Genomic DNA, 19,917 nt, shown 5'->3' on the forward strand with positions numbered 1-19,917 from the left:
TGGTACGTACGTATAACAACCGCATGACCTCTTGATCACGACTCATCGAGCATGGCCGAGAGCTAGCGTTGGCTATATTATTGACAAAATTAATGAAGGCCATGAAATGCATGCCAACTGCGGGCCGGGGCTGCATATACGTACGTCTTTGTAAACAAACGGCCTTCCCGATGCATGTCAGGTACTTGGAAATTTGTAGAATGTATGTATACAAAATTTATGCCACGTAACAGTACCGACAGTTTTTCTTTCAGAAATCAAATAAAGTTGAGTGACTTGATGCTTTGAGTTTAATCTCTTCAGATAAAGCATAAATGCCGAATGCCTTATACCCAGTTCATCAGTAGACAAGAAGTCTTGAACACTCAAGACTATGAATTAAGGTAACTGTAGCTCCTCTACTAGCCAGCAATTTAGGTGCCAATGGAGTTAAAACTTTAAAACAAGCTTTAATGGATTGTGGTCTGCTGACACAAAAAACACAATACCAAATCAAGCACAGCTGCATTCACAAAAGAAATTCACAAGGAAGATCATTATCATAATCAAATTCTCATTTCAATGGCACACTGGCTTGTCAACGTTACATATCATGATTTGTACCATATCACAAAAGTCAAAAAATCATCAAAACAATAATAACTAACAAAAAAAAAAAACTAAAGACCTTCTCACTGAAGCGAGATGACAGGCTCAAGGAAGTGAGAAGACGACAGAATGAAATTTGACATGGGGCATGATGCCCAGAAAATGCTATTCTACATTCACAAGCATTCTGAATTTCATTCACAGATCTTTGGAGCTGCAATAACCCCTGAAGGAACACCAAGTATGGAAGTAGAAAAATTGAATACCAATCGGGTATCTCGGTTGCTATATAAAATGAAGCCTCCTTTAGCAGTAGATACATTTCAACTTCAATCAAAACTCAGTAACACCGGAGTGAGAATTCTCCAAACAACGTCTCCCTCTCCAGCAAGTGGCGCAGTTACCAACAGATTAAACTCGAGTGAAAATCCTGCACAAAAGAACTTAAAAAAGCTCCTCTGAATTGAACTTGTTCCAAGCTTCCTGTGACAATATAAGCAAACTTTTAATCACTACAAAATAAAACCACAGCACCATGAACTGATCAATAGTAAATATAATAAAAAATGGAAATCCACGCCTTTACAAAATGGAAACAGGACGCTTTCCATTTCACTTGTCAATCCTATCCTTCTTTGCAACACGACAACCAAAATATTCAATACTTTGCATTAATTGGATGTCATCCATTTCAAATAGAATGGAGAGGATCCTTATTCTAGAACATGCGCATTTGGAAGTTGACTTGAGGATTCGAGTTGAATATCTACTAAATGGATAAGAGATTTGCTACTCATCATCTCCTCCCACTACACTTATTTTTTATATTTATTTTAATTTTTAAACTTTTTTTGGTTTTATTCTTCCTACACTAATTAATTTCTTCTACTCATTATCCATACACCACACATTTGATAAGAGAAAGAAATAAAAAATTATGTGTGGTGTGTGGCGTGAAGATGATTAATAGAATTTTTCAATGGTTATAACGATACACCTACAACTCTTTTACAACTATTTTACTATTCACTTCAAATCAACTGATGTAATTTTGCCACTTCGTTAAAAATTATTTTCAATTTTACATAATTACCCTTCATTTTAAATAGGGTTGTAAAATAGTTGTAGACTAGTTGTAGGTTTATCATTTTCCTTACTATGCAGGCATGCAGCAGCTCCTATAACCAGCGGTATTCTCTTCCGCAACCATAATGCATATAATGAACTCAATGTTTGACCAGTTAACTGCATAAATATGTACATCTATAACTGAAAAGCATGTTTGTAGCATCCCAGTCCCACATTCAGAAAATGAATGACTAATATAGAGTGATCAAGTATAAAGGTAGTCATAAGTGCTAAGTCCCACTGACTACTTAATAGGTGAAACCGGGCTTTATAAGTGATTCTAGAGTAGCTTCGAATTGAGTAGTTTTTTAACAATATTGTGGCCAGAGATTTTCCAGAGTCATTTCAAGCATCCACAGAATTACTGCACAACTCTATCAACTGCAAATACACTGGACTATGGCAAGCCTACAAACTTTTCTCTCTCCTATTTTTTACCCAAGAAGACTAACTAGAAATGGGCAATAAAACTATGATTAATGCTAGGGGTAGTGCTACTATGCCACCCAAGTTTGCCCACTTGGTGTGCCCCCTAGTGCAAATGGCACTTTTCTTTTCTCTTTTTGCTTTTTATTTCAAACATTTAAAAAAAAAAAAATCAATACACTAATAGTAACTTCTTTAACCATTTCTTTTTTCTTTTTTCTTTAACCATTTAGTAAAAAATAATATTAAAAAATAAAATAAAATACATGAGCCGTCTTGAGGAGATAAACTCAGGAGATATGGTATCATTTTCCTCAATACTAGATACAAGCCTAGGGCAGGCATGCAAGCCTTTCAAAAAAATAGGACCCACCATAAAAAAAATGGGGGATTTTTTCAAGTGGATCCCACTTTTTTCAAAGGGCTTATATGCCCTAGACTTGTATCTAACATTACTCTGAAACTATTTAAATGGTTTTTATAATGATTGAATACCTTTAGGAGATCAAACACCTTCTCTGCAACATATTTTTGCTGGAGAGTGGCACCTTTTTGTTGCACCTTATCAGGGTGAATGCACAAAGTTGCCTTCCTATAAATTTTTTTAACTGCGGGCGCTGTAAGCATATCAGTCAAAGAAACTGGCTGCCAACCAGATTCAGGCCAGAGCACCTGATCATCCAAAAATGGAGTGCAGTCAGTATAAATAATGCAGATAACAATTACAAAACCATAAATAAAACCAACGCTAACTTATAACAAATAAAAATCATAAAACTTCTTTTTTTTTTCTTTTCTTTTTTTCCTATAAGTAAGAAGATATTTTATTGAACCACGAAAGTAGGCATATCCCAAGTACATAAGGAGCATACAAGAGAAAATACCTAATTACAAGCTAGGAACTAGAAAGAGCAGCAAAGAAATCAGGAAAGCTAATCCCATACAATAAAATTGCCCAAAGCAGCAATGTATGGAAAAAGAAATCTGTAATCCCAAACCCCCCACCCCCGCGCGCGCGCACCAACCCACACTAAAAAAAAAAAAAAAAAAACATACTTTATTTTCCAAACAACGTCCGTTCCTCTCATTCCATATATTCCATATAAGACATAATGGCACCATCTTCCAAACAGCCACAATTTGACAATTACCCTGAATTTCCTCTCCAACAAACCAATGGATCCACCACCCTCCTAGGCAATACTCAGGAAATACCAAGCCTGTCAAAAACACCATCCCACATTGCCCCCCTTTTTTCTAAATAAGTATTTTATTGAAAACCCTCACTTATGGCAAAGGAAAACCGTGGAAAAAACCTTACAACTAATTACCGGCAATCCTATCCTATCCAATCTCAACATGCCTGTTATCTCCTTTGGGGACCACTATCCATCGCATTTCCTTGGCACCTTCTTTAGCAAGAAATCAGCTACTTGATTTATTTCTCTATATATGTGTCTAACTACCATGTTTAACTCCTTGGCAGAGTGAGCAATTCTCTCCTATTCTTCTTGCACAGCCCAATGAACATCACCTGTCCATTCCACCAGTTAACCAACACTTTGGAATCAGTTTCAACCTTGATATCAGACTGCATCAGCATAATACATATTCGCAGACCATCAAGCAAAGTCGACACATAGGCAACCCAAAATATCAGCCAATTCCCCTATATTATGTACCAAACCAACAGGTACCATTTCAGACTTCAAAAAATTCACCTAGGCCTGGAACAGCTTCAAAACAAAGCAAGAAGGCCCCTAAGGAACAAATCTGATCAAGATCTGGCTCACAAAAAAATAGCAGCGTCATCAATTTACACACCATTCAAAGATCCATCCACTGAGAAGAGAAACCAGAAAGAAAGCACCCACCCACTGCCGCTTCCAACATTCTGCTCAGCACATCCATTATAAGCACAACTAGGAAAGAGAAGTTCTACATGGAAGCCTTACATCACACACCTCCACCTAATCAACATGTGATTTTTCATTTTTTATCCTTTGATATTAATGCTTAAATATGTGCGTGTTTAAATAGAAGAGAAAAAAATGAAAAATCACATGTTGGTTAGGCGGAGGTGTGTGGTGTAAGGCTTCCTTGTAGCATTTCTTAAAAGGAAATGAGACACGAGAACTATTAAAAAAGCCCCCAGGAGTACCATTAACCAAAACCGAAAATCTATCAGTGGTCATACAATGCTTCATCCAATTACACCACCACTCTCCAAAACCATACCTTTTTTTTATTGGCACTACGTATCCAAGAACAGCATCCTAACTAATCCCAGGGATGCACATGTCATCAATAAGGAGTTCCCCGCAAGTGCACCTTGGGTAATTCAAGGAAAAAATTTTCCAGTCCGATGGCCTCTAAAGATTGTTTGCACCCACCAATGAAATTCGAAGCTTAGACCTTGAGGGAGCATACCACCATGTCCAAGGCCTCCCCAAAACCATACCTACCAAAAATATATACCAAAAATCCCAATTAACGTGATCATAAGTAATATAGGGGAAATGGTACCTGTTGGTTTGTCTCCCGGTGTCTTGTGGAGGTTTGGGAGTGCGAAATTTAAGACTTTCAACAAAGCTCTTCTTGGGAAATGGCTTTGAAGGTATCATAATGAGAGTAATGCATTTTGGAGAAATATTGTGGATGTTAAATGTGGGAGGATGTGAGGGAGTTCGTGTACGAATGAAGTAAGAGGGATGTTTGGGGTGGGTTTGTGGAAGTCTATTCGGCTGGGATGTGGGGCCTTTGTCAAGAATACTAAATTCAAGGTAGGGGATGGGGCAAAGATCTATTTTTGGCATGACATTTGGTGTGGGGATTCACCTCTTAAGGATGTTTACCCTAATCTTTTTAGGATTGCTAGAGATAAAAGGGCTATATTATGTACCAGACCAACAAGTTTCTAAGCTCATCCATCAATCGCTCTTGGTCTTCAAAGCTTCTTGCATTCCACTCCCTCCAAATGCACCAGCATAAATACATAGGTACCATCTTCCATATGATGCAATTTGAGAGTTGCCCCGAAGGCCTCTCCAAGAATTTCATCCACAAAACCCAATCCAAATGGAGACCTGCCAGTTTGAAACCGGAGGTAACAAATAAATAGGACTCAACTCATCCCTATACTCCTCCAGTCCATTCTTAGAACAGACAACGCCATCCCTTTCCTTGCAAACCAACTGTAAATTAGGCACCGGTTCTCCCTCCATATATGATCATCGACCACCAGAGTACACAAATCCTCATCAAAGGTCTCCAGAAAAAGCACCTTCTCGCCTTCTGTTGACACAACTTCCACAGAGGATTTCGCCTTACCACTGTCAACACCATCAGGGGGCAATTACATTGTTAAACTCATAACTTACCTCCTAAAAGTGCTCCACTAGGATAGCAAAAACTCATCAACAGCAAATTATCACTTCCTTATGCTAATGGAGCACAAGAAACAACTATCGAATCTTACACGATACTGACATAAAGAAAAGAAATATTTCACGTGCAAGGTAAATTTGCAAACTTCATAAAGCCTAATTTGTAAGTGCCGCTAGTACAAATTTAGAATTGAGTTTATGTGAAAACAAGGATATGGGAGGGATATTCAAATTGGAAAGACATTCAGGTGTAAGGAGATATGGTGAAAGTAGCTGATACAACATTGTAAGTGCTCATAAAAAAATAATAATATAACAGTGCAGGTCGTTCGGTACAAATTATCTTGTCAAAGACAACAGCTGCAGTCGATGGCACCCTTTCTTTCTTTCATTTCCCCTCTTCCCCAAGGGCCATATGAATCATCTCCTCATTAAGGGCTCTTTAAGAAAAACCAAGCTATCTGCAATTATTTCAGATGTTCATGATTGGGAAGTGCCGATTATTTCTGATTTTTCAGTAAACTGTATAACATTAAAATGGTGCAGGGAGGAGAGGACAGAATGTTGTGGAAACAAGCTGGAAATTCAATTCTCTCTGTCAGCTCTTATTATAAAGTGCTGACATGTCATTGTGTCAACCAATTTCCTTGGAAGTGTATTTGGAAATCCAAAGTTCCAACCAAAGTTGCTTTTTTCTGCTGGTTGGTGTCACTCAGGAAGATTCGAACAACAGATAATTTGAGGAAGCCAGGTATAATATGCCTGGACTGGTGTTATTTGTGCAAGAAAGATGGGGAGTCAGTTGATCATTTGTTTCTGCATTGTGAGGTCACAGAGACTTTTTGGGATGAGATTCTCGGCAGATCGGGTATTGCTTGGGTGATGCCCAAGAGAGTGGTGGATCTATTGGCTTGTTGGAAAGGATCTATGGGCAGCCATCACATTGCTCATATTTGGAAGATGATACCTCTATGTCTAATGTGGTGTTTGTGGCTAGAAGGGAATGGGTGCTGTTTTGATGACACAGCTTGCTCATTGGGAGAAATTAGAGAGATTTTCTTTTGAACTCTTTGTTTTTGGGCAAATACTCTCGTACTGAATGGGGATTCTTTAAATGTTTCCTTTTTAGACTTCGCTAGCTCCTAGTTTCATAGCTTGTATTTAGGTGTTTCCGCATGTATACTTCCTCTGTACTTTGGCTATGCCTATCTACTTGCATTAATAAATTTCTTATTACTTAGAAAAATATATATATATATATATATTTCAGCAAATATCCACACTGTGCTTCCTATTAGCAACTGGACCTTGTACGGTTCTTATTCTTTCTATTCCCCCTTCTTAATTTTTGAGATAATTCTTCCAACTATAAGCACATAACTGGAAATAGCAATTTTATCAAGTGGCAAAAGGAGGCAACCCAATGTACAGTACACAGGAGGAATGCAGGAAAAACACAAACTTAGGGAGAAGTAAAGCAATAAAAAATAAGTTGTAAATATTTGGCAAAGCTAGAACTATTATGAGTTGACATCCAGGCATAGAGATTTTGGATAATGGCTCTTAGTTCTTAGGACTAAAATTATCTTTAAGAATATTTGGCATTTCCTTCTGGAGGCAACATCCTATTAGGTCATAAACAACTTGCCCATTTCCGAAAATTTTGTTGAAGAGTGTGATATGCTCCACCCATTTACTCAAGTTGATGAATTACCTCAAAAAGGAGAGGAAAACTACATTTGGAAGTTCTATTTTCCAAAAAGCCCGAGAGATTAATAAAAAGGATGGCATTGAGCTTCTGCAGTAGAACATCAACCACCCTTGACTTCAAATAACAATCATAATGATTTCTTTAAAATATGTTAGATTTAAGAGTATTTGATGCTATGATAAACATGAATGAGTATGATAAAGATGCATTGAGTGTGAATTCCACATTGGTTCCTTAATTGGTTGAACGGAGCTTCATAATGATTCCAACGAGCTTCAATTATAATCTTGACACTCAAAAATTTTAATCTTGACACTTAGTGCACTTTTATCATTCTCATTCACTTCTACCATATTTCTGCCACCCAATGTGGGACATAGTATGGTATCACAATTTCCTCTCTCAAATCCTTGTTGTCCTTGTTAGGATCTATGTCACAGTGAGAATCCAGTGCCACATGGTGTTACCAGTCAGCTTTGATTTCATTTGTAATGACCAAAGGAAAGTCCAAGACACATCTAGGATCTTTTAGAGTATAGGCATATATCTGGCTAGACTTTTCCTTAGGTTGTTACAGGGCACGAACCTTGCCGACTCCTAAACCTCCTACTTGATAGGAGAATAAACAATGCCAAATCCAACCAATTGATGGTTGAAATCATTACTAAAGCCTCCCAAAAAAATTTAAAAAAAAGTCCTCTTTAGCATACAAGTCCATGTGGAGGATTTAAGGCATAGTAATAAAAACTCCAAGAAACAAGTAGGCAAGTGGGTTGTTTTTGGTTCAGCCTACCAATCTTCTCTCCATCCTCTAACCTCAAAATTTTAAATCGAAATAGATTCATAATAAAGCCCAAAGGCAAGCCCACAAAAGTTGTTTGAGAGAGCCAACCTTACACCACAATGTATCAGCAATCTCCCAGAAACCTAGAACCACTGCAGCCAATACCAACTCATGATTTCCTAAACAGATATTTAGACCAAAAGAACTTGAAACAAATAAGCAATACTTGAATATCAAGTTGCTCTAGATGCAACCCAAGTATATTTTTTTGATAGTTGATAAGAGATTTTATTCCAAGTAAATAGGCATAGCCCAAGTACACAGGATGTATACAAGTGAGTACACCTAAATACAAGCTAAAGCAAAACAGTACTAAAATAAAACGTTGCAAATATTCCCATCCCTAACAAGATTCTTCACCCAAAAACTTAAAGTGCTAATGAGAAAATCCCAAAACTCCCCCATAGAGCATTCACAATCTTCAAAACACCTCCCATTTCTTTCTAGCCATAAGCACCAAAACAAACATAAGGGAATCATCCTCCACACTGCTGCACTGCCTCTACATCCCACTGAACCTTGCCAGCAAGCCAAAAAATCCACCACATGTATAGGCATCACCCAAGCAATGCCTAGCCTTGCTAAAATCTCATTCCACAATACTGTCGCCACCTCACAGTGAAGAAAAAGATGGTTAACAGATTCACCATCCTTCTTACACATAAAACACCAATCAACCACAAATAAACCTCTCTTCCTCAAATTATCCATGGTTAATATTTTCCCAAGAGACACCAACCAACAGAAAAAAGCAACCTTGCTAGGCGCTAGCCCTCCAAATACATTTCCAGGGATAGTCTTTAACTCCCTAACTAATTAATGCCTTATAAAAAGATTTTACAGAAAATCTGGAGTTATTTGATTGCAACCACAGCAGGCTGTCCTCTCTATCCTGATCAATTTTCATATCATATAATCTTCCCAAAAAAATTAGATACCTCACGCAATTCCCAGTCCTGCAAATCTCTGTTGAAATCCACATTCCACTGAAGCATGTTATTAGAAATCTTATAAGACAGCCACTGCAGCCCCTTTATCTCTAACATTCCTAAATAAATTAGGATAAATGTACTTAAGAGCTGAATCCCCGCACCAAGTATCATGCCAAAAATAAATATTTGCCACATCCCCCACTTTAAATTTTATGTTTTTAACAAAATCCCCCCATACTAACTGGATGGACTTCCACAAGCCAACCCATACACCCCTTAACTTCATTTGTGCACCAGCTCCCCCACATCCTCCCATATTTACAATTTGTCTCCATAACTTATTACTCTCAAAATGGCACCTCCAAAGCCATTTCCCAAGTAGAGCTTTATTGAAAAGCTTTAAATTTCTCACGCCCAAACCTCCACCTGAAACCAGTTGACAAACCTTGTTCCAACTCACCAAATTAAATTTTCTTTCCTCCCCATTACCATCCCACAAGCCAAGTATATCAATAGCTTTGGCTAAGAACTAAATATTTTTTTTTTTTAAATAATTTTTTTTTATCCGTGAACAATTTTTTTTTTTTTTTTTTATAGGTAATCAAGAAGTTATATTTATAGAAATAGGCAAAGTCCAGATACATAGGAAGTATACATGAGAGACACCTAGCTAGAGGTTACAATAGAAAGAAGACCATGTGAACGTACCTCCTGAAAGTGGAATATCCACAAGCTCCTGTTCCGAGATAAAATCCGAAAAGTCTCTCATGGCTGGAGTGATGTGGGATACCCTGACCTTTCGCTTGGGAAGCGAGATGTGTTAAAGTCCACCCCAATACAACTTGGAAGCTCCCACCAACTAAGAACTCCCGCCAATTCTTCCCACAAAAACCGTCTCTCTAAATCGATATTCGGGCCATAAATACCAGCAAATGCCCATTTGAAGCCATCTTCAAGATTAACATAGGAGCATGAAACCGTAAAATCACCCACACACACTCCTCCACCCTTTCCACCACCCTTTTATCAAACATGATTAGAACACCCCCAAGTGCTCCTTTTTATGGAAGAAAAGACCGCACGACATGTTTCCCTCTCCATAAACTATGAACTATTTGTCTCGAGATTGCTTTCAACTTAGTCTCTCGTAAACACAAAATATCCCCCTTCCATAGTTGAAGTAAATTTCTAACTTGGAGCCGCTTATTAGGATCATGCAGCCCCCTCGCATTCCAAGATAATATTTTTAGCTTCATGGGACAACCATTTTACCCCTCCCCTTGGAACGCTCCCTATTGGAGCTCTTCTCACCTCCCTCCTCTTTCATTGCCCAAGTTAACCTTTTGAGTTCTCTTTCCTTTTTCTTGGCCAGATTCAATGATTGGTCGATTTGGATTGTACGTTCACAGCCTCTACGGCTGTAAGTAGGGCCATAAATTCAGCTTCGAAACCCCCATATGAAATCCCTACCATATGTCTAATATCCATCTCTCTCTGGATAACCCAGTCGAACGCGTTGGGATGAAACGAGTTAAAGGGGGTAGGAAAATCCTCCCCATCCCTATTATCCTCAAACAACACCAAAGATTTAGCCAAATCAATCTCCCCCATATCACCTTTTGTTCCCATCTCCTTTTGCCGTTCAAAAACAGGATTTTCGAGAACACTCAGATCCTCTAACGTCTCCACACCCAGAGCCACCACCTGCACCGGCTTCGGGAATGCCGCCATGGTGGTAGGGAATGGCTCAGCAGGGATCGGTGGCAAGTTCTGTGCCACCCCAAGCCCCACAAGTCCACCCACCTCTGCATTCACCTCCTTCAAGATATTCAATGGCGCCACCAGGAGGCTCGTCGTCGACAAGGAGTCGAGAAGCGAGCCAGAACATGCCGACGGCAAAGTCTGTGCCACTACGATGACCTACGGCTCACACATTTGCTCTCTGTTCTTCATCAAGGAGATTTGAGAGGACAGAAAACCAACAACATCGCTGGAAGATTGAGAGGACAGTGACCCACTCACCATTTCAGGAACAACCACTCTGCCATCTACAGCATTTTCGCTTGGATGTTTACCTATAGAGCGCCACTTAATGTTCTTTCCAGCCACTTCCTTTCTGCTACCTGCACCACCCATCACTGCCTCTGCATATGACCACCTCTCCTTCTCCTTCCCCTTCCCCTTGTCATCCTCTCTAGCCATCCATGAGGTCAACGAAGGACCATGCTTAGTCGCAGCCCCCCTAGACAAGGCATTCTTCAACTCCATCGATAGTAACTTCCATCCCTTACCTTCCATCCCTTCCGAGATTGCTAACATACCATGTCCACCGGTGCCACCACCATAGTTTGTTATCTCCAAGAAACACCCGAGCGAGTTAGAGCGCCTATGAGCGAAAAGAACTTTGGCACCATATCTATAAGTCTTATAAAACACCTTCCTTCCCCCAAAAAATAAGCATTCTTCTACTGCATTTGCCAACCAACGGGCACTGTCCAGATTGAACAACATCTCCTTAGTAACCTTCCTCCCCCTCTGTGTAATGCGACATGAGTTTCCTCCCTCCAGTGACAAAACAAAAACTTTTGTCTCTATTAACAGATGCTTAATGAAACCCATGCCTATCACAACTCAGAAAAAAGAACGGAGAAAAAACTAATGGGGACTGATTCTGGCAAGGATCACCAGAACAGACAACCCATCAGAAAAGAGTTTTAGTACAGAGAGAAAAAGTGGAGAGAGAGAGAGAGAGAGAGAGAGAGAGATGCTCCTGTTAAATTTATAGCCCAAGGACACGGGACATATACAAGAGCATCACCTGAGCGTGCAAGAACTAAAAAATATGTAGCTCTCAACTTCCTTCTTGTCAAAGAATTCAAGTTTCTGCACTATACGACAGAACAAAGTAATGAAAGCGAGAGAGAAACATCATTCATTAGGATTGAATCTCCCAGTCACAAGAAGTAAAAGAAGGAGAAGATCCCCTATCAAAGAGTCAGAACTACCAAAGGAGACAAGCATAACCATTCACTAAATCTCCTCGTAGTAAATTCCATCTCCATTTCAATATCAGTTAGGCCTGCTACCTGCCCTATGAGAACGGGCAGCCAGGCATCCTGCCCCCACCTGGGCGGGGGTCCCCTTTTCCCACGTCCAGCATATGCAGGTGGCCCCATCTGCTGTGGGTCATGGAGAATTAAAAAAAAAAAAAAAAAAAAAGAGTAAGAGATGAAGAAGAGGAAAAGAGGTGGCTGAATTATATACTGCTACCGGGTGGGTGGGTACCCTACACCCTCCCCCTCCCCCCTTTTTTTTAATAATATAATTGTCTGCCCGTCAGCCCAGTAATACCAGTCGGATTGCCCGCCCGGTACCAGCTGGGTGCAGACAGATGGGCCTGAAAAAACAGATATGGGGGCCCGCCCAGCAGGACTAATATCAATCTCATTGATACAACAACTATTCAATGCCATGGGCAGGTCACTGCAAGAAATCAAGAACAAAACTTTCAGAGCCAATAAACACCTAAAATTATGTAAGGGTGACCACTATAGGCTGCTAGTAAGTACTCTGTTACATATAAAAGCCTCAACAAGCTGATAATGATCAAACTTGATCATTTAAATGGAAATAATACAATGACCTAGTGGTTCTTGAACCCAAGAGCCCACCTTCATCCCATTCCTACAGAGGGAGGACGAGCTTCTTCAACTGGAGCTCATTGGCTAGAACATGGTAAAGAGATTTTAAAAAGACAAAAAAGTGCAACACTGTACACCCCCAAACATATACACATTATAATGTGCAAAGTGAATGCAGGATAAAATACCTTTAGGCATCAAAATGAGGTTAAATGAGAAGCATAAAGAATATGCAAGATTTCGACTACAAAAGCATACGTATTGCAAAGTCGAGAGTAAAGCGCGCAAATTGCCCTCTTTCCCTGCAGCCCATCGCTTGATTTCAACATCCAGGGTTTCAGCAATCCTCTGAAATCAGTGCACATCAGGATCACAAAGTTAATAATTACTCCAGTAATTCCATGCGAATTTCAGCATATCGTAGAATCTAAGACATGCAAAAGAACAAAATATTATATATAAAAATCTAATGCACACAAAATCCATTAAAAAAAGATAACGTAACACATCAATCTCTACAACAATTTTAAGCTAAAATAGCCCGTCCCATTTTTTAGTGCAGGTCTGCCTCTTAAACCACTTACACGTAAAAACAATATAGAGTTATTTTCTAATCTTGTAACCAATAAAAAAAAAAAGAAACAAAATGAATTTTTTTATAGGTAGAAAATAAATTATGAACCCAAGTTCAAGTCTCACATAACTAGACCCATCCATTAATAGACTCAAGACTGGTTTGGATGGTGAAACCATCTCAACTCATTGCATCTCATCTTAGCTCATCTAATCATTACAACTTTCCCAAATTTCCAAAAAAATACAATAAACAATTCAACTTTTTCAAATTCCAAAACAAAAATAATATTCTAACAATATTTTATTCAACTTTTATCTCATCTCATCTCAACTCACTATTCAAACCAGGCCTCAGAGGAAATTATGCCTCTAGGCATGAAAGTCATCAACTGGTTCTTTCTTTTCATCCATTTTATTTATTTATTTTGAAGAGGACCAACCTCTCCAACTAAATTCCAATCAGACGGAAAGGGGGAATAGAACTGGTGCTACTTGAGCAATGTATAATAATGGTAATAATCATGACCAACTTAGATCCATCCAATACTATATAAGTGTCAGCCTGACCTAAACAAAACTTAATCACTACCTCAGTTGATGTCCAAACCACTCAGTCAGTTGGCAGAAGAGACAAAATATAAACAGATGAGAACACTAGTACATTTGATGGAAACTACAAGTGCTTACATGTCTCTCAGCTTGGTCCCTCTGAGTTTGAAGGTCCCTCTGATTCTTCTCAGCCAATGCTTTTGCCTAACGCAAAATTCAACAATACAAACTTCAGAGAAACAAATTGCATTGTTGATAAACAGACCATAGGGTCCGAGGGGTATATGCATTTAACCCCACTCTTCCTTCAAGGGAACAGAGAATAGATTAGTTCATTGATAGAGCACATACCGCACGCTCATGGGCCCTCTGGTGGCGTTCCAACCTAGCTCTTCGTCTTTCTTCACTTTCCCCTTCAACTTCCTGGAACTCTCCTGATGACGGAGCAGCTTTCACCCCCCACAAAAAGCATAATTAATAAATCAATCATCCAGCCACAATATGAGATAGAGTGCCACAAAAGACTATTACTGTGTTATTAATAATGCTGCATTCAAACTACCTCCAAAAATTGAAGAAAGATCGTCAACAATATTTGTTGTAGAATTTACTTTCCTAATATTTGAGGAAGACGTGGCAGATCTCCTCGCCACTTCAGGATCTTGCCTGTTCTGAGACTGGGTATCAAACAACGGGTCCTGAAATATACAATCAGGTAACCGACAACCCAAAGTCACAAAAGAGAGTAAAAATATGTTTCAATTACAAAAGCTCACCGAAGAGTTAGCCCTAGGCCTTGGCGCACTGCTAGCTCTGCCCATGCTAAAGAAGGATTCAAGATCATTTTCGTTCTTTTGTTGGTTCATCCTGGCAGCAGCTGCAGCTCTTTCTCGAGCCTCTGTGGCAGCCCTTTCTACAGCAGCTCGTTCTGCTCTCAGTCGTGCTTCAGCCTCAGCCCTTGCTACCGCAGCTCTGTCACGGGCTTCTGTATTAGCCCTTTCCCTGGCTTCTGCAGCAGCCTTTTCAGCTCTTTCCTTTGCCTCTGCTGCTGCCCTTTCACGAGCTTCAGCTTGGGCTCTCTGGACGGCGGCCCTTTCAGCACGTTCTCGAGCTTCGGCATTTGCCTTCTCCACAGCAGCTTTTTCAGCTCTTAGCCGAGCTCCAGTAGCTGCTCTTTCACGCGCTTCTCTAGTAGCCCTTTCCACAGCTTGTCTTGCCTTTTCCCTTTCCCTCTCAATCTCCCTTGCTCTCTCCCTTTCCTTCTCAAGTCTCCTCTGTTCTCTCTCCTTCTCCTCCTTTTCCCTCTCTTTCTCAATTCTTCTCTGTTCCCTTTCTTCCTCTTCCCTATCCCCATGCAACCAATCACGGTCTGACCACTCTTGTTTTTCTCTTACTGATCTCTCATCTTGTGCAGTTCTTTCATCTTTTTCCAGCTGCACAGCATCTTTACTTCTGGCAGCTTTTGTACTCTCTCTCTCCCTAACTTCCCTTGCATGCTTAAATTTAGCCTCAGCTCTATCCATAGCCTCCTTCATGGCAGCAGCAGCCGAGTTCATCCCCAATTCTTCGTTGAAAAGACCATTTGTGTGTTCATCAACATTATCTTGACTCCTGGCCATGGCAAAATCTTCTAGTTCATCAAAGGGAGATTTAACGGAGTCCTTCGCTGCAGCAGGAGCTGACTTGGGACCTTGAGTGTACTGTGCTGAATTTGGGAATGAAGTGTGCTCATTTATCTTCTTTCTTGAATTTGAAACCTGTACGGGTCTTGGAGGAGGGGGTCTCGAAGGTGGTGGAGCACTTGTGGGTTGTGTGAAAAGAGGAATCTCTGACACAGTCAGCCATACATCATCGAATGAATCCAATTTCTCTTCAGCTCTAGGAGACATATCCACCTGAGCATTTGCCTCATTGGTACTAGAATAGGAAGGGGGCGGAATTGTTTGACCAAAAGATTTATGAGAATCTGTTGAAAATGTTGGCATGTCGAACATGGTCTGATGAGAATACTGATCGCTTTCAACTGGCATATTCTTCTGCAAGTGGCTTTCAGGACTTCTCACAGAATTCATCTCAATTGAATCTTTACTAATGGAAGTTCTATTCCAACCCGTGCTCATATCTGTCATTAAAGGACTCTTCTCTTTCACCCTGTTATTCCTCTCTAATGAAAATGCCGGTAGATTCCCAAGGCCATTAAAGGGATCTGTATCATCATAAACTTCCCCACTATTAGCAGCAGATGCCCCCTCATTTTTTATGCTTCGTGAATTGCTGAACTTACTGATTTCTTCCAATGGGTCAGCAAAATGCTCAGGAGATGAAACCACAGGACGCGAAGTTGATTCTAATATTTTAAAGGGGTCTTCCATCACATTGGTGGCTGATCTAGTTGGGTTTACAGTTGGTTCAGAGGACCATTTGGCCTCTGAAGTTGGCCTGTAGAAAAAAATTAAGCAATATGGTTCTGATACATAATTTTAACAAGCATATTAGACTGAATATAAAAATGAGTATTTGGCATAGTCACACAGGATGTAACATAACTGACGAAACCAATAGAGCAAAAGTTACAAAACATAATACAGTTTACTCATCAAATTTTTCTTTCTTTAGTTTATAAATATATGATAACGGCAATGGGAACAAGATTGATGAATGTTACTGTATATGTCCCATTCTAGAAAATCTCAGCTTTTTTTCATTTTCAATATTTCCAGGACTGCAGAGATGAGGCAAGCAAGTGGCAAGTTACAGAAATGCTAAACCCACTGAAGTTGGGTCCCGATAGTGTGTCCCGATGCAATGTTTTTTTTTTTTTTTTTTAAACTTAGTGATTAAGGAAATGTTTTTTAATGATGTTGTGAATTTTTTTTAAAAAAAAATATTTAAAGATGTTAAAAAAATGCATGTAAAAAAAAATAATAAAGCAAAAAAATAAAAGAGATGAAATACACTTATCGGGACCCAAATTTGGGTCCCGACTCGGTGGCTGTAGAGCCACTCAGCAGGTTAATGTCAAAGATAAGGTCAGTCCATGTCTAAAGTCATCTCATAAATATTTTTCATGGGATGACATATACAAGACACTTCCTTTGCAAAGAATTTATACTTTATAACCAAAAGCAACAGAATGCCATGAACCGAATGTATAGTTGTGTTTTGCAAATGAAATGCATTCATATCTTTCATAGTTTTAGCATCACAATTAATTGAGACACTTAGCATTATTGACTGATGAAAGAAGAAAAATCCCAAACCCATTTCTAAGATCCCCAATGAATTTATGAAAGATAGAGAGAAAGACACAATGTTTCTTCAGTTTACAAATATAAGACAAGCACATCGGCTGAAAATTTTAGACAATGAACTTTTTCTTATGTGGACATGCCCAGATTTCTTCCCTCTCAGTTCATGTAATAATTTCATGATTTTTCCTGTTTACATACTTCATTTTCAATAAAATAAACGTATTACGTCATTTCTTACTCTTACTGCTTATTTGTGTTCCAAGATTTTCTGTGCACAAAAGTAAATCCAACATTCACCCACAATTCAAAAGCCAAGTCAGAAGCAGCTTATAATCTAAGAACCTGAAGCCAAATAACTATTGGCATAAAATGTCAATCCAATTGCACATGAAATCAATACAAACATTCATCTCAACTGTAAACTATAAAATAGATTATTATTTTTATTGGCACCCTGGGTGTCCGAAAGTCCGAGAACAAAGTCCAAACTAATCTGGATTTATCTTTAGAAAATTAAAATTCACCAAAACTTATTATGCAATAAACTTAGCTAGCCTGCATTTTAACCACAAACAGATAATAGGATGCAAATAGCATTTCTTAAACAAAAAAATCAGAAGTCAGAACCTGAAAAGCTCCAATCAAAGTTCACCAGACTTAAGCATGCAATAAAATCAGCCAATCTGCTAAAAACCGAAATGATCACTACCACAAAAAGTTGATCCAATTACATATCAAAACCAGCTTCAAAACGTATTTTACCCACAAGACGGCTAAATGGGTAGTGAATCCAACACAAAAATTAGATACGCGAACTGTTTAAAAGTTAAGCTCACTAAACTTAATTAGGCAACGGACGCGGTCACCAATGATAAAAGTTACCTTTCACTAGGGACATTAGTAACACCAAACCCGGGTATCAAATCATCGAAACCGACCGGCACACCCTTCTCCTCTCTTTCTGATCCCTTGACGCCTGAACCCTTTGACTCACGCTCCGCCTTCCCAAACCCTGCTAGAAGATCATCAAGCGCATCACTCCCCTTCGGTGACGATGCGGAACCTGAGGCAAAAACGTCGTCATACTTCGCCCTCGACGAGGAGCTCTTCAGCCCAGGCACACCGTCGAAAATGTCGTCGTCATACACCGGCTTATCATATACCGGCGTCGCCGAAGCCTTTGTGGCACCGGAATCGCGAAAGGTTTCGAAATTGAACGACGTGGTGGCCGCGGAGCTCTCCGATTTGCTGGGGTACCGCGAGGAACCGAAGAGATCGCCGTATCCGGAGCCGAAGTCTTGGGATCTGTGGGGTGGACCGGTGGATGTAAACACCGAATCACGATCGTCAAAAGAATTGGAGGAGGAGGAGCGAGGATGCGACGATCCGAAATTAGATGAGAAGGAGGGTTTGGAGGAGGTCATTGGAGCGGATTGTCCCTGTGATTTGAAGCCCAAATCAGTGGGTAAGAGGTCCTCGAAGTCGTTCATATCGGAAAACTGCCGGATTCGGAAGTGGAAACAATCAGAAACAGGAAACAAGATCAGAGGAGAAAAATTAAAGGGCAACGAGGATCAGATGTGGTGCGTTGGGGCATGCGGTAGAGAAAAGAGAGAGAGAGGATTGGTACGGTGGAGATGGTGGAGGAGAATCAGAACTCCAACTCCATTGTTTTCTTCTGTTCAAGAATTTGCTCTCTTTTCTCTCGTTCTTTATTTTTTTTATTTTTTATTTTTTTACTTTTGTTTGGGTCTTTCTTGTATGCTTTTTCCCTGACCATCCCCCGGGCCTTCGTTTCGTTTGGTAACGAATAATGTCCATTTGAGAGAGGAGGCTGCCAATCCATGTCTAATTTCCTTTTCTTTTGGGGTTTAAAGAAAAAAACATAAAAACAAATTATATTTCGCTACAAGGAAAATTTGATATGTATTTTACAGGATTTTATAAAAAAAAAATAATATTTATAATCGTAAAAATGCGTAAATACTGTATAATTATTTTGAAAAAAGTGAATAAATACAAGATAACATGATAAAAAATTAATCTTTTAATAGTGAGTTCTACTCTTTTTTAAAAGAATTACGCGACGCTTGTGCACTCTACAATTATATATAACATTGCTTTTTATAAAAGTAGTGAAAAAATATTTATTTAAATTATTGTTTTTTATATATGTTTTGTATTAGAGTTTTTGAAAATTGGTGGAGAGATTTTATGAATTGTCTAGATATAACTTTTGTGAAAGTTGTAGTGTTGGATAACTTGGATTCTAAGGAAGTTGTTTTTGTTTTCAAGAAAATCTTGGCAATGATTTGATAAAATTCTGTTTTTAGAAGATAAAAAACATTTTTGAGATTCAAAGATGTATGGATTGAAATTGAAAATTGTTTTGAAACTCTTTTGTGAAAAAATAGCATACCAAATGTGGCCTAAACTCTATTTATCAAATAACCATGACATAAAACAAATGTCACACAATTCACAACCATGATGTTGTCTATACTATTTTACACGTGTATATATCTTTAATGAAGTTTTACTGTTTTCAAATTAGTGTGTAAATATACCACTGACTGTAAGACCATAAAAATTGTAAGCAGTTGAAACACTAATATTCTTTTTATACTAGCTTGTATGAAATATTTCCCACATTGGCAATGTGGGAAATAATTCATAAATGAAGAAGAAGAAGAAGATTCCCTTGCAGGCTTGCTTTGAGCATTAGAAGCAAACCAACACCAATTTTGCAAGATGATGTTTGAGTATCAAGGCTTCACTTCAAGACTTTTATAATCCATGTATCGAGTGGTATCCTGTTCTATACATTACTCTTAGAATGCATCTTACCAGACAATGGATTACTAGTCATCAACAACTAAGAATAA

At 39.0% G+C, this 19,917-nt stretch overlaps 1 protein-coding gene across 3 annotated transcripts; it reads right to left on the minus strand.

Annotated features, from left to right (window-relative positions):
- Positions 1 to 171: 171 nt before the first annotated feature.
- LOC122303343 (auxilin-related protein 2-like) lies at positions 172 to 18,820 on the minus strand. 3 transcript variants are annotated; one of them, XR_006240654.1, is made up of 9 exons: positions 17,915 to 18,819; positions 14,558 to 16,220; positions 14,344 to 14,479; positions 14,133 to 14,230; positions 13,920 to 13,985; positions 12,915 to 13,004; positions 2,638 to 2,814; positions 668 to 1,071; positions 172 to 502 (listed from the first exon to the last, which is right to left on the minus strand). XR_006240654.1 is itself a non-coding variant. In XM_043115097.1 (8 exons), the coding sequence occupies exons 1-8, from the start codon at positions 18,520 to 18,522 to the stop codon at positions 1,033 to 1,035; spliced, it is 2,856 nt and encodes a 951-aa protein (XP_042971031.1). In that variant the 5' UTR covers positions 18,523 to 18,820; the 3' UTR covers positions 521 to 1,032. The 3 variants fall into 3 exon arrangements, 2 of the variants coding, with proteins under 2 accessions (XP_042971031.1, XP_042971029.1); XM_043115097.1 differs by lacking the exon at positions 172 to 502 and having other exon boundaries at positions 521 to 1,071; positions 14,344 to 14,458; positions 17,915 to 18,820; XM_043115095.1 differs by lacking the exon at positions 172 to 502 and having other exon boundaries at positions 521 to 1,071.
- Positions 18,821 to 19,917: the final 1,097 nt, after the last annotated feature.

This window comes from Carya illinoinensis, chromosome 3 (genome assembly GCF_018687715.1).
Source record: "Carya illinoinensis cultivar Pawnee chromosome 3, C.illinoinensisPawnee_v1, whole genome shotgun sequence".
In the NCBI taxonomy this organism is placed as follows: Eukaryota; Viridiplantae; Streptophyta; class Magnoliopsida; order Fagales; family Juglandaceae; genus Carya; species Carya illinoinensis.